Here is an 18,539-nt window from a genome sequence, read left to right as displayed (position 1 = left end):
AACGGTTGTCACCTGCGAGATATATACTGCTTGAGGTGGCAGCGCACTGAAGAACACGCTATGATTTGCCCCCGCCCCCTTTGTTTGGGCCCGTGCAAAAGCAAGTACTGAAAGCATCTCACGTTCCACAACGCTGACTTTTAGAGAGAGCCCGCGAACGACTTGGAGTGTCTGAAAGTATACAAGCGACGACGCTATAGCACTCTACGCCTAAACATCTGATGATTATAGCGCGAAACCACGTGAAAAGCCCGGAAGCCTGGAGCACATGGCAGGCGTTCATTACGCCTTGCATAATGTACTTCGCTGCAATTCTCATGAACAACTGCACGGAGCACTCGAGGTGTGTAGTCCGTCTCTTATATTCATCCTCCTGTCCTCGATTTTCTTCAAGGACGCCAGTGAACCTTGTAACAGATCTTCCAGACTCTACGTGCAATGCCCAGATCCAGGAGTAATTGGACATATCACATCAGTCACGGACGCAGGCATTGATGTCATCTGCTGTCAAGGCACATGGCCTTCAAAGCGTCCGCTAGATCCAGATTCCTGGCCCCGAGGTTGACAGCCGCTCTTTGCTTGACTGTCATCTGGACCATGGCTTTGAGATCCAAGACTGCGCTTTATTGCGAGGATGGTCGGTCTTCCAGTGGCGAGTCCAGATCTTTGCAGCGTTGCTCAACAACTGAACGGACAGCGACTTTGCATTTCGTCACCGTGAGTCGACTCGAAGAGCTGACGAATCTCTGATGAGATTGACTCTGGATGAATTTCGAGGATGAATCTCTTCTGCCACCACAGCTCAATGGCTCTGTTTTTGTCTTGCTCATAGGCAAGCTCACAGAGTTCTGAGAGTTGTTGTTCGTGTGGGAGACTGCGACTGCGAGATAGATACACCACTTCGTTCAATAAACTCTGGAAGATACTACGGTCCATTCCTGGCAAGAGTATGGTCCGCAGGTCTGGTACAGCAAGTAGAAGGAAGCACATGCTGCCCGAAATGTCTGTGCGCCGCTAGCGCGCATTTTCGCACCACTTTAAAGTTTTGAAGAAGAGGCCTTCCACCGAATCTCATCGCGCCGTGGTTCTCCGAGTAGTATACACTCCTCCATTACTTTGCACAAGCACTCCATGTTGCACACGTCAACCTCAATGCAGCATTCACACTCACGCCTTCTGCAGCTGCCGATGGAACTTCTACAGCACATCGCTAGCTTCGTCGATGTTGAGACAGGGCTCTTGCACCTGCGCCTTGCTTGCAGAACCCTAGGAGTTGCGGCATTCGATCACTTCGCCGACGAATACATCGCAAACCTGTGCTGCTTCGTGCTGGGTCCAATACGCCTGCAAAGGATCAAACTCATCACGGTTGAGTCGCCACCTCGCTGCCAAAGTCCGCAAGGTTACATTCACCATTGATCCTTTCGAGCATCGTCACTCCGTTTCGCTTGCCGCCCCCAACGGACATCACCAGGAAGAACACTTCCTCAACCAGTACATGGAGGACTACTCTAGGAGAAACATGCTCGATGAAGACTGGCTGCCGATCCAGGACCCAGCCTGTGCAATCCTGATCCACGACATCATGCGGAACGTCAAACGCTTGTCGAAAGCCACCGTGTGCGTCGACGCTCGTGAGCAGGATCACCTCGATTTATCATTGGATCGGTACTGCCTGACCTTTCTCAACGACATTCTCGACGCATGTGTCACAACAGGCTGCAAGATCGAGGAGGCGAGTCTTTCAGATCTGATATCCCCGAGCACAGACGACGATCCCCCAGGCGACGAGATATACGCCGCTTTGGCCGCGTTCGACAGCCTCAGAATCTTCCGCTATCAGCAGAGAGATGCGCTCGAGGATGTACTGGAAATGCCCGAGGAGGACGAAATCGCATTGCTCAAGACGATGTTGGAAAGCATCATGCACCAATCCACAAGCCTAGAGGAACTGCATTGGGCTGCGCCCTACGATCTCTGGTCTGTCGGATACGTCCCATGTCCAACGCCGAGTCTCTTCAACATCGACCGGCTGCAATGCCTCCGTCTCCTCTCGCTGGCCAATCTCTGTTGCAGCTACAGCGCGCTGCGTGCAAGTCTCCTCGCGTGCAGAAGGACCCTCACCACCGTTCGATTCGAGATGCTACGGATCGAGGCGTCTGACGAAGCCTGGACGAGGATCCTGGAGGTCTTGCGCGGTATGCTTGTTTTGAGGGATATTTCTCTCACACATCTCAGCCAAGGGGAGGGGGATCGGACGGAGTTTTTGCAGTTTCTCGTACCTGGGGATGGGGCGTTTGAGAGGCATCATTTCGTGCCTGGAAGGGAGTATGTGGATGCGGCTTCGTTTCTTGAGTGGAATTTGGAGCATGGCTTGAAATATCAATGATGTAGGGCATGGGTAGCGTGACTTGCTGCAAAATAATTACCATATCATTTTGGCCCACATACGTACGAGACAAACATGATGAGATTATACGTCGGTATCCATATCTCGAGATTATCTCCCTTCCCCGCTAAAACATCGCTCGCTATCCATCCACCTATTTCGCCAGCCGCTTAGTGAGAAGCGTTTGTGGTCGCCACCGTGTCCTTTCATCGCCTACTCGTGAAGTCCAGGCCAGGGTTCGAGGTGAATGTCATCTACGGTCTACGGTGGCTGGCAGAACATGGCATCGCCGCCCTAGAGGTGCGAATGTCAGCGATACATGTTCAATCCTATTAATCAAACCATCTATAGTATCAAGTTCGTGAAGGCTCACCGTAGGCAACTTGCAGCACTCGGCGGTAAAGCCGATCGCATGACAGTCGTTCAGGAACTCGGTTTTGTTGCTGGGGGCGGAGGACGCTACACAATCCATCTAGGCAGTACTCCTGTCACGACACATTAGGCTTCAAGTGAGGATACGTACGAGACTGGCACGTCGTGCCAACCATCCCGCCGGCGTCTAGCTGGCAGCAGAGGGGCGTGTCGAACGCGGGACAGATCTCGTAGGGAGCGCGGGGTTGGAAGGTCATGGGGTGAGCTGCGGTTAGGGCGGCGAGGAGGAGGGTGGGGAGGAAGAGCATGTTGGCGTTTTCGGTGGACTGATGAGATAGAAGAAGATCGATTTTGTGGGGTTGAAAGGATGTTCTGGGGCTAGAGGGACGAGAAATTGAAATTGCTGGTGTTTGTTTAGAAAAGAGTGGACGCGATGGTGTTTCGCAAAATGGTATCTTTGAGAGAAGAAGAGGATGATGAGTTTCTCGTGGAGGTGGGTGAGAGGTGGTGTTGTATACATACCTTTTGCGCATTTTCAGAAACAGGAGAATGCAAGACCAACGGCAACGTGCTTGAAGTCTGATAGAGTGGCCGAACGTCGCCAACGAGCCATTAGACTGAAATTGTCCAATGTGTTTGAAGATGGGCGCAACATGGGTTGGTCATTTTGGTAAGTAATCTGTCATGTTGTCTGGGGTGGTGTTGTCCATAGCCTGTTGTGTACGTTGAAGGATTGCTGCTGCGGCGTTACTTTTACTTGTGCTGGCAATTTCGGTTCGAGGTCGTATTCATATGGGAGGTAGCAACAGGTTTCTGTGCCGCAGGGTCGTATGTTCTATTCAGAGATGACCTGTAATCACATCTGCGGTGTCGGGCGAGGCCAAAATCTATCGACCTATACAGAACATCAATACGTTTGATCTTGGCCCTCATCCTGTTCCTCCTAACATCCTGTCAGCATTGCGCAAGGTAATCCAACGTGGCAGACGAAAAGAAACCACGCGAACGTCGCTGTCTTGCCATTCGCAACGGCCATGTGTGAACGTTTTGTGGTGTGCTGGGATCGACACAGGTGAAGTCGAAATAGTCCAATACCGAAACGGGACAGGTCTGTGCATAGCCGTGTCTCTCCAGGCGAGATAAATCAAAAGATTCCTGCCGAGACGTTGAAGTGAAGAGGGAGCCATCTCATGCCTTGCCTTTTGATGTGATCGAAGCACTTTGCAGTTGCTAGTAGGATGCTGTCTGTTCTTAACTGCGAGACAACAAGAGCAGAATGCCCTTTTTTGGACATACGAAGATGTACCCATGCACGAGAAAGCACGATGTGAGAAAGCGCCTGAGCGATGATGCAGATTCTCGCCAGCGACTGACGGTGTTGGCCTGAGACTCGCGAAGCGATTTGTGGTGTTAAGGTAAGTGAAGAGCTGGGTAATAGCAAGATGGATCAAGGAACAAGATCGCATGACAAGCGATCCCGCCGACCTCAATCCTGCAGTCGACAATTGACACCATGGAGAGGCTTGTACTTGCCGGGAACGAAAGAGCTCAGAGTATGCGCCTGTCAAAGGTCCATTGTCTCGACCTTGTACATCCAGAAATAAATCATGCTCAAAAGGACAACCATTTCTGGCGTGTCGCGGTCAAGCTCATTCTGAAAGTCATGGAGTGGCAAGACTCGACGCAGAGTCCTTTGGAAAATCCGATGCACGAATCGAAGAGGGGCATGTCCGTTGGGGAGTTGGTATCGAAGAGAGCTGTGCCTGACTGAGCTTCGAAAGCTGTGTATGCCAGTCACATCCAATCACCAACAATGCATCGTGCTGAGAGGCAAGTCGGCCAGGTTGATGATTCTGGTAAAGAAAACTTTTCTTGCTAATCGGTGGTCCAGATTCGAGGACACTGTGAGGCGTGCGGGGAAGATTGCCACTGCATTGCATCGCGGATTCGGTCGAGAAATATCCGCCTGATGATGGAGTTGTCGAGGCTCTGAAACCAAGACTAGAGCAGAAGATGAAGGGAGTGAGAAGGGAAGAAGAGGACGTCTCGAAGTTGACCGGGGAATCCCTGCTGCAAAGCCAAATCGCGTCACCCACGCGCCGAGCCACGCCAAATGCCGATCTCATGGCTGCAAATCCTGTTCTCCCAGTCTTCATCCACCACTCCCACTTCATCGTCCCATCAACAATGTCATCGCCCACGCCCAGAACATATCGCCACCGACAAAGGGGTATATCAGTGCAAACTGTGGGAAAATTCAGTGCGATAACGGGTTGTGACGGAGTCGTGCGACACGCACACCCCACTCACATGCATGCCGTGTTCCTGCGTAGGTTCAGCATCGGCAGCACTCCTTCGGCGGGAACAGACACTTGAGGCTCCATCGCCGAGTGATGGGCATCAACCCCAACCTCATCTAGGAACCTCCACCAGCGCCATGGTCGTTCCCGCCCTCCACGAGCCTGCCGCACCGCGCCATCGCAAACCTACGACGTTTGGCCAAGGCTGCTCAATGGCAGACGGTCCACGTCCCTCTTCTGTTGAGCATCTATCACATGTCATGGCACATCGCCCTCTGCAACTCTAGCTCGCGCGCCACTCATGGTCCTGCGGCAATCCGCCGGTCCCTGGAGCAATGTCCCTCGCCGTCTTTTAATACCTGCGTCTCATGAACCGCTGGCCAATGTGGATTCTCATCACCCTTCAAACTCCATTGTGCGACACGTGAACCTTGTCAGCCCTGTCGATACGAGTCAGTATCGGAACAGCACCCCCGACCTCTGGACCATACTTAGTCTGCCCGCTGGGAATGCTGGCTCACGTGGCGTTCAATCGGAACAAACCTACGACCATCCTCGCCGCCAAAGTTCTACATTACCTGGTCCTTCTCTGCTGACTGCTCCATCGGCTACGATTACACGAACGTGCATGGCACTTCACCCGTACTTCCTATGATCTCGTTAAGAAAGGATGCCCGGCAACATCATCAATCTCACGCCTGAAGACATCCTCAGATGGCCGAAACCGAACTACGTCGACCCGGTAGAGCGATCATGGATGCCTCCCTACGCCGGCTGCTTGTATGGTCTTGCTACTCTCATGGTTGGACTGCGGCTATGGTTACGATGGACGAAACGTGCAGGCGGATTGGGAATTGACGATGTAATCCATGTGCCTGCGGTTGCAAGAAGATGCCTGCTAATTCGAGGCAGATTCTGCTCATTTGCAGTTGGTTATGTGTATCGTGGTTCACCGTTCTTGCCATTCTCGGTGCTGAGCTGTACCATACAAGTCGACACGTCTGGGACATACCTATCACCACCTTTCCACCCATGGCCAGGGTCACTTGGCTGGCCGAGTTATCCTTCCTCCTCACCGGATGTTGCGTCAAAGTGTCGGTACTGCTGTTCTATAGGCGCTTAACTGAAAGCACATGCTCGAGATTCTGGATCTGGGCCGTCTGGGCTGCCATAGGACTGACAGTATCATACACATTGGCCTTCATCCTTGCACTGGTCTTCAACTGTACGCCAACAGAGGCTTACTGGAAGGCATTTGATCTTACATATGCTGCGACAGTCGACTACCACTGCGTGGACACCACCGTCATCAACCTCCTGGCCGGGATCATGGCTGCCGTTAGCGATCTCTATGCAGTGGCTCTGCCGTGCATCATGATGCGAAACTTAAGAATACCCTTCCACCAGAAGATCGCCCTCAACGTCGTGTTCTCCCTTGGCTTACTGGTAGTCGGGGCCAGTGGCGTCCGGACATATTGGCTATGGCGTAAGACCTCAGCCTCAACATTAATGACAATGCTGACATCCCCACCTAGAATGCGGCCACTATGCAGATGTCAGCTACGCAATCTTCAATGTCTTCGTGTGGTCCCAGCTCGAACTGACCCTCGGCATCGTGTGTGCCTCAGCGCCCTCCCTCCGAGTCCTCTTCCGCGAGTACCTCAGCGACACACTATCACGCATCAAGCGGTCCGTCACCTCGGGTCGTAGCCGAAGAGACTCTGACGTGGAGCAAGTTATTATACGACGAGTCGATACTCCCAACAGCGAGCAGCGGCTGCAGCGGGCGGATTTCGCCGCCAAGAAGACGCATACCCCGACGTGTTCCGATGTGAGTGCCAAGTTCTCCGAACCGACCACGATGCCGAATGTCGGTGCGATGCATCCCGAGTACGCGCTGTGGGAGGAGGAGGAACAGGCGCGGTACAGCTACATCTCCTCCTACCAGAAGTCACCGACACCGTTGGCGCGAGCTTTGACGACGGAGGAAAGGGGGGAGCATCCGCCTCAACAAGAGCACTTCATCGTGAAGACGCCGGAGGATTTTGAAAGCTATAATCTGCAGACTATGGAGCGGTACCGGGCTTCGAAGCAGGCGAGGCGGTCAGAAGAGGTGTCAAGGACGTTGAGCGGGCAGACGAGGAGGCACGAGAGTGGTGATCAGCCGCAGCAACAACAGTTTGAGCCCCCGACGAGGGGGTTTGATACGGGCCGCAGTTGGCTAAGTCTGGACAGATAATAGCCGCCAGTAATCGGACATGTACGAACATTTCACGAAGAACTCACGAAGCCCTCACCCCAGAATACTCACCCCCCTCCCAGGCTCCTTAAACAACCTCCCACCCTTCCACACATGGCTCACCTCGCCCGGCCTCGCCAACACCCCGATATCCTCCAAAGGACTCTTCGTCAACGCAATGAAATCCGCATCATAACCTTCCTTCAAGATCCCGCTCTTCGGGGCTTGCGGTCCTAAAGTATCCGGCCCATTCGCCGTCCCAGCCTCGATGGCTTCGAGCGGCGACATACCCGCGTCAACGGCGTATCCGAATTCCCTTCCGTTCATGCCGTGGTAGAAGCCGAGTTCGGCGTTGCTGAGGCCGAGGTCTGTTCCGAGGGCGCATTTGACGCCGGCTTTGATCTATTATCCAGCAGACATCAATTAATGAATTGAAAAATGAAAGATCCCCATTGTGAGTGAAGGAAGGAAGGAAGGAAGGAAGGAATGTGGGGGACTTACGGCAGCTTCGTACGACTTCCGGTTCGAATCCGCGACTTCGAGGAGTTTCTTGTAAGCTTCTGGCGTCATGGAGGCGGGGTTCTCGACGCCGTTGACGATGATGGTGCGTGTGGCGATGAGCATGATCTTTTTGGAGACCATGAGGTCGATGGCGGAGGAAGTGAGATAGCTGCCGTGTTCGATTGTGTGGACGCCGGCGTTGATGGCGGCGAGCTGTTCAAAGGCATCAGTATCAAGAACAACATGCAACCCACAGACAGCGAAGGGAAAGAAGGAAGAGGAAAAAGAAGAACATACAATCCCCTCCGTCCCATGCGCATGAGACGCAACAACCAACCCCGTCCTCCTCGCCTCCTCCACCACAGCCTCCAACTCCTTATTCGTAAACTGCGCCGCCCTTGGACTATCAATGCGACTCATCACACCCCCCGTCGAACAGATCTTAATCACCTTCGCCCCCCTCCGGATCTGCGTCCTCGTCCCCTTAATCGCCTCATCCACCCCATCCGCCAGACACAACGGCATCCCCGCCGCCATCTTATCGTGCATGAGGGACAGCGGGACCGTGTGCAGATCGCCATGCCCGGCGGTCTGCGAGAGCGGCGCGCCGGCGGCGTAGATGTGAGGGCTGCATCACACGTCAATCATCAACCACCAGCGAACCATTATTTCTGAAGCAGAAGAGAAAGAAAAGCGAGAGAGAAGGGAAGAGAAGAGACATACCCAGGAATCCACCCCTCCTCCACCCCCCTCGCCACATCCACCCCGTACCCGCCTACCTCCCGCACGTTCGTGAACCCGGCGTCTAGCAGGCTCACGAGATCTCGAGCGGCGCGGAGGCCTGCTAGGGCGGGGGGGGTGTAGGCGACGTTTTCGAGGCTGGGGCTTGCTTCGCCGAAGAAGTGCACGTGGGCGTCCCAGAGGCCCGGCATGAGGATGGGGACGGTGAAGGAGGGGGAGAGGGAGGCGTAGGGTTTTGGGAGGGAGGGGGTTGGTCCGACGTGGAGGATTTTGGCATTGTGGTAGATGAGGCTGGCGTTGGGGATGGGTTTGCCGCGGCCGGGGATTAGGAGATTTGCGTCGATGCGGAGGGGTTTGGGATTATCGCCATCTTCATGGTCATGATCATGGTCGTTCTCTTGGGGTCTAGTAGTAGTAGTAGCAGGTGAGGTTGCGGTTGCAATGGCGTGATGAGGCGGAGTCACGACGAGCTGGGAAAGATTTCTAGTCATTTTAGGAAGTAGTACTGCTTGGCATGCAGATATACCGTCAGGTCGAGGAGAGGAGAGGACAATGATGGTTCTCACATCAATGGCAACAAGAAGTGAGCATCAATCCGTCATCCTTTGAGCAGCTGAGTCAAGGTCCACCCACCTTCCTGATTGACGATAAGGGAAGTGGGATGGATTCGCGAGATTCGCTCTTCTCGACCTAGTTTGCGTTTTGGGTTTCCGCGTATAAAAAAACTGCTAGACGTCGTCGTTAGGGGGTATGGACCTAAATGGAAATATTGTGAGGTTTGTGGAACAGTTCATTCATCGTCTTCGAATTTGCCTGTAGTATTCTAGCTAGACTCGACGGTCGATCTAGTCTCTGGGCGTAGTAGTGAAGGTATCGTACTCTTTGAATCGCAAGTATCGCATGCATGCACACAATTCTCCCTTATCCAGCTTCGTGAAAGAACAGCCAGAGGAGCACCTCATCATCAACCCGATCACTCGGTATGAACGAAGCCCTTATCGGCACGCTCGATGATCGGCGGCGGCTTCTGGATGTTCTGGCGGAAAATGTGGTGCTTGATGAAGTACGGCAGCCAGGTGCGGAACTCGTAGCCGATGAATTGGCGGGTTGGCACCGAGAAGACTTGGTCGATTTCCTCGAGCGTGAGCTGCTTTGTCTCGCGCACGAAGCAGAAGATCATGCCCCAGGCGATCAGGTTGAGGCCGGCGTAGAAACCGAAGGCGCCGGTTTGCGTCATGACTTGGACCATGCGGGGGAAGGTGAGACCGAGGACACCGGCTGTGATGGTTGGGTTAGTTGATGGTTGAGAAGTGGAGAGTGGGAAGTCTTACCGAAGGTGTTGTTGATGCAGACGGCCCAGGCCATGCCTTGCTCACGTTGGATCGTGGGGAAGACCTCAGCTGAGTACTGGAAAGCAACTGGACCCTCACCAAGCGAGTAGAAGATGGTGAAGAGGTAGATGAAGCTGGATAACAAGATTAGCAAAGGCCAAGTTGAGGAAGCTGAGGGTTGACTTACAGCACGACAGGACCGATGGCCGCAGCGCGGTTGTGCGTCTTATTCAGCAGGGAGAGACCAGCAGCCAAGAGGAAGATACACATCAGGGGGAATGTCTAAAAGCAGATTAGTTGGTTGTGCCTCATTGCATTTCGAGGATAACTTACAGCCAGCGTGAGAGTACGTCTGCCCTTGGTATCGATGAGGAACAGGGTCGGAATGGTGAAGACGACCTGGACCGCGCCGTAACCAAGAGATGCGTACAGGGCTTCGGTAGGAGTATATCCGGCTTGTTCGAAGATGGATGAGCTGTAGAACGAGATGACTGTGCAGGTGTTAGCAAGAATGGAAAGTCAGTGTCTGAGGGTGAAGACATACTGTTGATACCACACATCTGTTGAGCAAGCATGACAGTCGAAGCACCGTAGTTGGCTCGTCGGATTCTGGGCACCGCGAAGCAATCCCACAGACGGGCGAAGTAGCCGGCACCGCGAGCCTCGCGCAACTCCTCCTGGTAGATGACATACGAGTAGTAGAAGTCTCTCGCAGCAATGATGGGGTGAGCGCGGAGGCGTCTCATGGAGTTGAAGGCTTGGCTCATCTTGCCCTTCTTCATCAACCAACTGTGCCAACGTCAGTATCCAGTTCCTCTCGCGAACAACAAGTCAAGATTATTACCGAGGACTCTCAGGGCAGAAGAAGATGCCGATGCCGAGGAGAAAAGATGGAATGAACGCAGAGCCCAACTGTAGACGCCAGGCGATGCGGCCGGTGTCCTTGACGATGACATTGGCGCAGAAACCGAGGAAGATACCAGCCACGACCCAGAGCTGCCAGAACATGACGAGTGCTCCTCGAACTCGGGCAGGGGCCATCTCAGCAGAGTAGATGGGTACAGTGGCGTTCTTCGCACCGATACCAATTCCCATGATGAAGCGAGCGGCGAAGAGTCCCTGCCATGACTTTGCAAAACCAGATCCGATGGGCGTAGCAGTAAGACAGAGCGCAGTGACGAAGATCTCGCCACGTCGGCCGAGGTAGTGGTTGAGAGGGTCGACGATGAAGGCGCCGCTGTTGGCAGGTTAGTTGGCAGTCTTTTCTCATGTTGTTTGGGTAACTTACATGAGACCAGCGGTCAAGAAGATGATGGAGTTGATCAAGCCAATAATCCAAGCGTCGTGGGAGGAAGACTCGCCCGTTACCGCGTCCTGGAGACCGAACTCTATGGGGAAAGACAGGTTGGCGCCGTTGGCTGGGGAGGAAGTCAGTTTATGTCTCGAAGTTGAACCCCCACGTAGCGAGCAAGACGTACCTCCAGTCTGATCCCAACCTTGGGTGGCCTGAAATCTATCATCAGCACATGATCTTGATATCCCGTTCATTCTGTGACATACAGCTCCAATGGCACAGAGGCTGATCGAGTACCACAGCATGACTGGGCCATGCCACTTGTGATCCTTCTCATAACCGAGCGCGGCGTACTCGTCTTCTGGCAAACCCTCCACACTTGCGAAGTTCTCAATGGGCTCACGTGCAACGAGCGCAGCACGTCCAAAGAGGTCGGCGTATTCGGACATGCCATTGGCCTCGGCGAAGTTGCGGGCATCCTCGACGTTCTGTGCGGGTGAGACGCGCTGAGGTGAGAAGCATAGTGTCAGTGCCAATCCTCGACAAGAATTCTTCGCACTCGACGAAGCTCGGCCAAGCATACCTTGAGCGGGTTCTCGACGATGTTGAGGGCTACGGAGGAGCGACGGCGGCCAGTCGGCTCTGTGGCGTCGACATACTCGGGTGGACTGTTGCTGAGGTTCTTCTCGTCGTGGGTGGTGTAGTCAACACCGCTGGTGGCCTTTTCCGCCATGGTGTTGTCAGTCACGGTGGTGTTGTTGGAGAATGCGACTGGTGTCGGACGACGTGGGGTCGCTCGAACTGGGCACTTGGAAGAAGCTTACTTATATAGGTCGCCAGGCGCCGAGCGGCCGTTCAATCTTTACCCGCTCCAAACCGCTAAACCCTTGTCTCGTGAATGCGAGGCCTGGCAGGCGAATCAAGTGGCACAATTATTAGAGGCGATCGGCGGAATGCAGAAACGTCGCACACAGCAGGGGAGCTAGCTTTCACCAAGTGTGAATCCTGCCGTTGCATGGCGCACACGGCGCCCTCCAAAGCGGCAGTTCAGGCCGTGGCAGAATTGTGCCCGCCATCAGATCAAGTCGACACTATTCACCGGACTCGACATTCACCGATGCTGCACCATCAGCAGCAGCCGTTGCGAGTCTGGAATTCTGGCCCACATGTTGGGGAAATCCAATGCGGAGAGCGGGATCTCAGAAAACTGGAGCAGCTGGGGTGCCACAAGGCGATCGTCGGCTGGACAACCAGGAATGAATATAGAGTCCAGCTGTGCGAGCATCCATGACGAGTGGCCCTCACACCTCGGCCGTTATCTCAATCCTAACTGCGAGAGACAGTGTTGTTTTGTCAGAGTGCGAGGCGCGACAGCCTGAATGCACAGCTTAGCATCACTGTCAGGCACCCTAGCGCTGATGGACAAGGCATGCCAATGGCGGATAAGGTGCTGTCGGGTGACTTGTCACCAGCCTGAGGCGACCACGCGGCGGCCAGGGTGGACCGGCGTCTGCTGGCGTTTGCGATGGTGTCGTTTGGAATCGGCAGCGTCGATGCATGATAGCGCCGTGAATTGGACGATGAGTGAGCTGCCACCGGCCATCAACGACAAACGATCCAATGTGAAGTCGACCAGCAGGAAGAATCCTCGATCCCTCCCGCCGCCTACCTTCGCCAAGAGGATGGAAACGAGCAGATTTGCTGGTGCTGCGGCTGAGTGAGGTGCGATTTTAGTGCCTGTCTCGGCCCTCCACGCGAGTGTGGGGCTCCACATGGAGGCACGAGTTGGCAGAGCAGCTGGGACCGCGGAGAGTCTATCGTGAAGAGGATATGGATGTGAAATTGGTGGGATCTCTGCCAGTCTCCGATATACGCCTACATGCTGATCGATGCCCAGCGATATTTGCACTCGTACAGTCCCGCCGGTTTCGAGACTCAGGCAATGCCTACCGCATTTCGGTTCGGTCCCTCACCGCGACAAATCCAACACGCCAACAAGATCCCTGCACCCCAGGTCTACCAAGCGCTGGGCACAGCTGGGCAATTCTCTCCAACTTGATCACTGTGCATCAACGACTCCACTTCATCGACTCATCGGCCCGTCTGAACCAATCCATGTGCAATCGGGCATCCCGAAGCTTCGATCATGTGAGGAGGAAGAAAGCACGCAGGCAGATGACCACCCTAGTGCTATGTTACATCGGTCACCATTCCGCCCTGCATATCCCAGTGCCACCAACAACAGCTCTCTCTCTATCAGTCTATCCTGTTTGCGGCAATCTTCTCAAACCCGCCAGAAAAACTCAAATCGCCCAGAAGCTACTTCTCTATTCATGCAAAACAGCCACCCGTCGCTGCCGAATGTACTCCATCTCGGGCGACTTATAGCAACACCACAGCACGTATGCCACCACCATCAGCACGATCAATGTGAGGAGTGAACCAAGTCGCAGCTTGACCTGCTCGGCCTGTCTCCGCGCTGCTCTGGCGTGCTCGTCAGCTGCATCCCGATCACGCTGAGTTTGGTCTAGCTCTGCCGTGGTCACGACTGCGTTCGCTTCGTACACCATTCCACGCGTGCGCAGACGGTTGGCGAGCGCGGTCTTGTCTGCGAGCTCTTCGACGACGACGTCGCGCGAACGTTGAAGATGTTGGATTTCGAGCTGGGACTGGACGGCGTCGTGCTCTAACAAAGCTAGAGTTGATGCGAAGACGTCTTGGGTTGGTTGAGGTGGTGATGTCTGTTGAGCAAGAATGTCCTCGGAGACCGAGCCATCGTCTTCTGCTGCTGGCATATCGTCGAACGGCGTCCCTGGAACGAACGATGTGCCTCCTGGTGTATGCTGCAACATGTCTGGAGACGAAGCTGATTCAGACTCCGCTGGATCTGGGCTGTCACCTCGAGCCACCTCAACTGGGTCCTCCTGCGTCGCTTGAGGCGTGAACAGCGAAGTCAAAGCCCGAGGAAGATGCTTTGACAACGCTGCCAGAGGACTGAGTGGAGAGCTGGCGTTGTCGTCGAATTCGACTGAATCCGTGGCTGGAGTGACTGGCTGCTTGCGAGGACGACCTCTGCCTCTCTTCTCTGGAGCAGCCTGGGACGACTGTGTCTTGCTTGAAGTGTTCTTTGGCTTTGGTGTCCAGATGGGAATGTCCTCGACCTGACACTTGTTCTGCGGGCTGATGTCGGTGTGATCACGGTGGATGCGGTTGTGCTCGCAGCGTGCTGGTGGAGAAGACATGGTGAGTTGGTATTTCCTGTTTCCTTTGTGTATGCTGTCTCTGGTATTTCTTTCGTATGCTTTGCTGTTGATATGCGAGTTGCAGTTGGCTGTACTTGTGTGCTTGAGTGTATGGGATGATGGAAAGAGTCGACGGAGCGCAGGGTGTCTTTTTGAACATCTCGACCAAAGTGTTATGTGTTACTTTCCTAGAACACATTGTTTCTCGTCACTCGCTCTCCACGAGTCACTCGTGTCGGAAAAGTCACTGGAAAAGCCTCACGGGACAAGAAGCAGCATGGGAACAAAGCCCGAGCACGAGTCTGGTGTCTGAGACATTTGCACGACTGAGATACGGGAAGAACAATAACACTGAGCAGGCTCGCAAAAGTTTTACCATGCTACTAATTCTAGGAAAACCTCACTGCCATCAATACTCCAACTTTGCCTCACGTTGATACCTGCGTCCATGCAGGACAGCCACTTGAATCCGAAACCAATCAGCCTCCTATCTTCGGCCAGAACTCAAACGTCGCTCCTCTTCCAACAATCTCACACTGGAGCCTATCTCAACAGACACAAAACCTCCCCACAGATCGAAGACAACGTCCTCAAATCCCCAAACCCTCCCTGCGCCTCCTCAAGACATACTGCATCTCCGGCCCATGACACCAACAGCAGTACACATACCCAACGCCCACCACCACCACAATCGCCGCAACCAACACCACAAAGCGCTTGGATGCCTCTCGATCCTCAATCTCGGAATCCACCACAGCTTGCGCACCATCTCGCGCCTTTCTGAACTCCTTGAGCTGCGCCTCCTTCGCGCTGTTCTCTGCCCGGAAGAAGTCGTTGCGAGTACGCAGGGTGTTGACGAGGGCGGTGGAGTTGATGAGGGCTTCACGCAGGGTGATGAGAGACGCGCGGAGATGGATGGACTGTTGCTCCTGAGCTTGCTCGGGACGATGATCTTGCTCCTCGGCTTGCTCATGTTGATCGCCCTGATCGTTTGAATCCTCCATACTATCCAGAACGAGGGTACCAGCTTCGCTGATGTCGTCCTCTTCCACATCGAGAGAGTCGGAACCGGGTCCCTGAGGAAACAGGCCCCTTCCCGGACAAGGCGTGGAGCGGATGCTGTTGATCTCGAACTCGCTCTCTTCGACGACTGGTGTTGGATGTGGCGAGCTGTCCATGACTTCGAATCGCGGCATGTTGGAACCCTGTTGGGGTTGTTGGGAGTGGGTTGATGAGTTGCTTTGAGAGTGCCGAAGGGAGGCTGTGCGGTGGAGTCGAGCGCCGTGCGTGCAGGTGCGGTTTGGGTAGGTCATGTCCATGGGACGGATGGAGAGGGAGACGGCTTTGAGAAATTTTGAGAAGTAAAGAAGATGTGTGTTGTTGTGGAAGAAGAGTGACGCGCTTCCAGTCACTGGCGATTCACCTTGACTGGACACCTTGAAAAGACATCATTCACGAGAGCCAGTCACTTTGCTAGATGCAGCAGCCTGAGGCCAAAGGAGAGCGCACTATACTCCCTCAATGTGAGACTGGAAACCTTCAACATTCCAACAGAAGAGAATCTGGCGACAAGTTGACATCGTCGTCCAGAGCCTGATTGCTAAATGCAGGCATATACCACAGATCTGGACTGCGCGCAATACCTGTCCTTGACAACATCGATCCCGAATTTCAATCAAATCTTCGCCATCGGGTCACCTACATGATGCTGAAGCACAGCTCTCTCAGGATCCCCTGCGTAGGCGCCGACTTCGATGCTAGCTATTGGACCGGGGAATAAAAAAGCACCGTTTCGCCAACGCTGGATGCCTCTCAACGAGAGCTCGACCCGTGCCGGTGTTGGCTCACTCTTCGCCTCGAGATCGAGGGTTGAGAATCCAATCAGGACTCGTGGAGCAGGGTTGCTGGGTGCGGGACATGACCCATAGACTTGAATGACATATCTGCCACGCCGGGATCCGGTATTCGACACGATTGCGGTTATCACTGGTGTCTCCACGGTGGCTCCACCACTGATGGAAGCCCGATGCAGTCGGAACATGGTATAGCTCATCCGGTAGCCCAACGGGAAAGCGGCCGGTACCTGCAGTCGATCGAGAAGACGCTGGCCATGCCACTCGTCGTAGGTGATACTTTTGGCATCGCGGTCAAAGAAGGGAAGATACTCCTCCGACGAAGGGATCGAGAATGGAAGCCTTCCACTGACATTCGTCCGTCCCAGGACCACATCAGCCAGGGCATGGCCTCCCTCGCAACCAGAGTACCAGCCGATCAGGATAGCTCGTACATCATTCTTCCATTCATCCATCAGCACCGCACCGGCGGCGATCACGCAGACGATGACCTTGCGGTTCACCTTGGCTACGGCCTGGATGATCTCCACATCTCGAGGCCGTAGACGGAAGCTCTCGCGATCGCCTCCCTTGCCCATACCCGTGGCCCCTTCTCCAAGTTCCTTTTCCTTGGTGGACTCGCGGAGTTGGCGGAGTTCAAGTGCCCTCCGAGCAGCTGGTGAATCATCAGGTGGCGGTAAGAGCTTCACAAGCTCTGGATTGGATTCTATGCTCGGCATGATGTATTCACCTTCGTCCCTGTAGTCGTATCCGACGATAACGATGGCCGCGTCTGCATGGGAGGCGACTTCGACTGCTTTCTCAACCTCATCAGAGGTGTCAAGGGCCATTGCTGTCTTTGGAAGCGCGGCTTTGAACCCCTGGTAGGGTGTACTGACTTCCGGCGAACGAACAGCAGAAGAGCCTTTATCCCCAGTATTCGGCGTGTCTGCTAATCGTCCAACGATGGCAAGGCTCTCAAGCTTCGACTGGTCCAGCGGCAAGACAGGCCGGTTTCCTTCATTCTTCAAAAGCACAATGGACCGGTTCGCAACCTCGCGGGCTAGCCGTCGATGTTCCAGAGAGAAGACCACATCCATCGAAGGCTCCGGAGAGTTGCGAGATGCAAGGAACTTCAGGTGTGTCTGCAATATAGCCTTACCCGCCCGATCAACATCAGACCAAGCCAACCGCCCATCCTCCAGAGCCTGCGGTATCGACCGACTCCTCAAATTGCGAAACGGCGCCTCAATATCCACACCATTCTTGACCGAAAGCGCCCCCCATCCCTAATCCCATAAATAAAATCCGACATCACAAACCCCTCAAACCCCCACTCCTCCCTCAAAACCTCCAACAGCAAATGCCCATTCTGACCCGCCCACTCGTCATTCACAGAATTATACGACGCCATCACACTCGCCACGCCCGCCTCGACAATCTGCCGGAAATGCGCCAGATACGTCTCCCGCAGCACGCCCTCGTCGATCCGCACGTCGACCTGGAACCTAGCGTTCTCGATCGAATTCAGAGCGTAGTGCTTCACGCACGCCATCACATTCTCCTGCACGCCCTTCGTCAGCGCCGCGCCGAACGATCCCAGCTGTAAAGGCTCCTCGCCGTACGTCTCCTGGATGCGTCCCCAAGCCGGATGGCGAGGTAGATTCACGCACACGCCTCCGAAGTAGTTCGCGCCCTGCGCTCGCGCTTCCAGGCCAATCGCCCTCCCGACTTTCTCCTCGAGACCAGTATCCCACGTCGCTCCGCGCGCCATCGCGACGGTCAAGGCGGTGGATGCCCCCATCACGCAGCCTCGCGGACCGTCGGTGAAGCGAGTTCCTGTGATGGCGAGCCGGGGGATGCAGCCGTGGGTGTAGGGCGTTACGTTGTAGCCGTGCTCCATCATGGCCGCGATGCCCGTGAAGAAGTCGATGTCGCCATCGAGGAGGGCGAGGCGTTCTTGCGGGGTTAGTTGGGCTTGGAGGCGGGTTGTTGCGCTTTCCACAGAGGCGCCACTGCGGATGCTTTGCACTGCGTCGTTGAAGGTGAAGGGGGGTGTTTCGGTGAGTGATTCAACGTCGTTGTTATGTGACATGTTTGCTTAGACTTCGTGGAGTGTGAAGCTTTGCACAGACAATCTCAGACCAGCTCTATCGAAAACAAAATCCAGTCAAGCATCTTAAGCATAGCAGCCGAGTCATCACCGGCCCTCACTCATAGTCCGGCGGCTCATAGCCTTGTAGACCCGGCTCTGGTTTTTAGCCTGATAGGCTAAATCTGCGAACTCTCTGGAGGCGG

General features: G+C 54.5%; 8 protein-coding genes across 8 annotated transcripts; 1 reads left to right on the top strand and 7 right to left on the bottom strand.

Moving 5' to 3' along the window:
- Positions 1–1,522: 1,522 nt before the first annotated feature.
- M409DRAFT_26814 (uncharacterized protein) lies at positions 1,523–2,389 on the top strand (the record flags this gene model as incomplete). The annotated part of the gene is made up of 1 exon (XM_033808285.1): positions 1,523–2,389. The coding sequence occupies one exon, from the start codon at positions 1,523–1,525 to the stop codon at positions 2,387–2,389; it is 867 nt and encodes a 288-aa protein (XP_033663851.1).
- A 261-nt stretch (positions 2,390–2,650) lies between these two features.
- M409DRAFT_26813 (uncharacterized protein) lies at positions 2,651–3,069 on the bottom strand (the record flags this gene model as incomplete). The annotated part of the gene is made up of 3 exons (XM_033808284.1): positions 2,651–2,683; positions 2,763–2,848; positions 2,913–3,069. The coding sequence occupies 3 exons, from the start codon at positions 3,067–3,069 to the stop codon at positions 2,651–2,653; spliced, it is 276 nt and encodes a 91-aa protein (XP_033663850.1).
- A 1,353-nt stretch (positions 3,070–4,422) lies between these two features.
- Positions 4,423–5,323, bottom strand: M409DRAFT_57998 (uncharacterized protein; the record flags this gene model as incomplete). The annotated part of the gene is made up of 3 exons (XM_033813788.1): positions 4,423–5,006; positions 5,072–5,086; positions 5,248–5,323. 3 exons carry the CDS (start codon positions 5,321–5,323, stop codon positions 4,423–4,425), a joined length of 675 nt encoding a protein of 224 aa, XP_033663849.1.
- Positions 5,324–6,592: 1,269 nt separating this feature from the next.
- Positions 6,593–9,033, bottom strand: M409DRAFT_68898 (uncharacterized protein; the record flags this gene model as incomplete). Its single annotated transcript, XM_033818036.1, has 5 exons — positions 6,593–6,606; positions 7,369–7,702; positions 7,802–8,014; positions 8,099–8,429; positions 8,525–9,033. 5 exons carry the CDS (start codon positions 9,031–9,033, stop codon positions 6,593–6,595), a joined length of 1,401 nt encoding a protein of 466 aa, XP_033663848.1.
- Positions 9,034–9,515: 482 nt separating this feature from the next.
- On the bottom strand, positions 9,516–11,900 carry M409DRAFT_26810 (uncharacterized protein; the record flags this gene model as incomplete). The annotated part of the gene is made up of 10 exons (XM_033808283.1): positions 9,516–9,820; positions 9,874–10,007; positions 10,061–10,155; positions 10,207–10,364; positions 10,418–10,662; positions 10,718–11,110; positions 11,162–11,291; positions 11,352–11,379; positions 11,434–11,673; positions 11,751–11,900. The coding sequence occupies 10 exons, from the start codon at positions 11,898–11,900 to the stop codon at positions 9,516–9,518; spliced, it is 1,878 nt and encodes a 625-aa protein (XP_033663847.1).
- A 1,594-nt stretch (positions 11,901–13,494) lies between these two features.
- Positions 13,495–14,409, bottom strand: M409DRAFT_57995 (uncharacterized protein; the record flags this gene model as incomplete). The annotated part of the gene is made up of 1 exon (XM_033813787.1): positions 13,495–14,409. One exon carries the CDS (start codon positions 14,407–14,409, stop codon positions 13,495–13,497), a length of 915 nt encoding a protein of 304 aa, XP_033663846.1.
- A 590-nt stretch (positions 14,410–14,999) lies between these two features.
- Positions 15,000–15,605, bottom strand: M409DRAFT_26808 (uncharacterized protein; the record flags this gene model as incomplete). Its single annotated transcript, XM_033808282.1, has 1 exon — positions 15,000–15,605. The coding sequence occupies one exon, from the start codon at positions 15,603–15,605 to the stop codon at positions 15,000–15,002; it is 606 nt and encodes a 201-aa protein (XP_033663845.1).
- Positions 15,606–16,084: 479 nt separating this feature from the next.
- M409DRAFT_26807 (glycoside hydrolase family 3 protein) lies at positions 16,085–18,336 on the bottom strand (the record flags this gene model as incomplete). Its single annotated transcript, XM_033808281.1, has 2 exons — positions 16,085–17,530; positions 17,560–18,336. 2 exons carry the CDS (start codon positions 18,334–18,336, stop codon positions 16,085–16,087), a joined length of 2,223 nt encoding a protein of 740 aa, XP_033663844.1.
- Positions 18,337–18,539: the final 203 nt, after the last annotated feature.

This window comes from Zasmidium cellare (assembly GCF_010093935.1).
Source record: "Zasmidium cellare ATCC 36951 unplaced genomic scaffold M409scaffold_33, whole genome shotgun sequence".
Classification (NCBI taxonomy): Eukaryota; Fungi; Ascomycota; class Dothideomycetes; order Mycosphaerellales; family Mycosphaerellaceae; genus Zasmidium; species Zasmidium cellare.
Note: the sequence above shows the minus strand (reverse complement) of the source record. Positions and strands in the feature narration are given on the sequence as shown.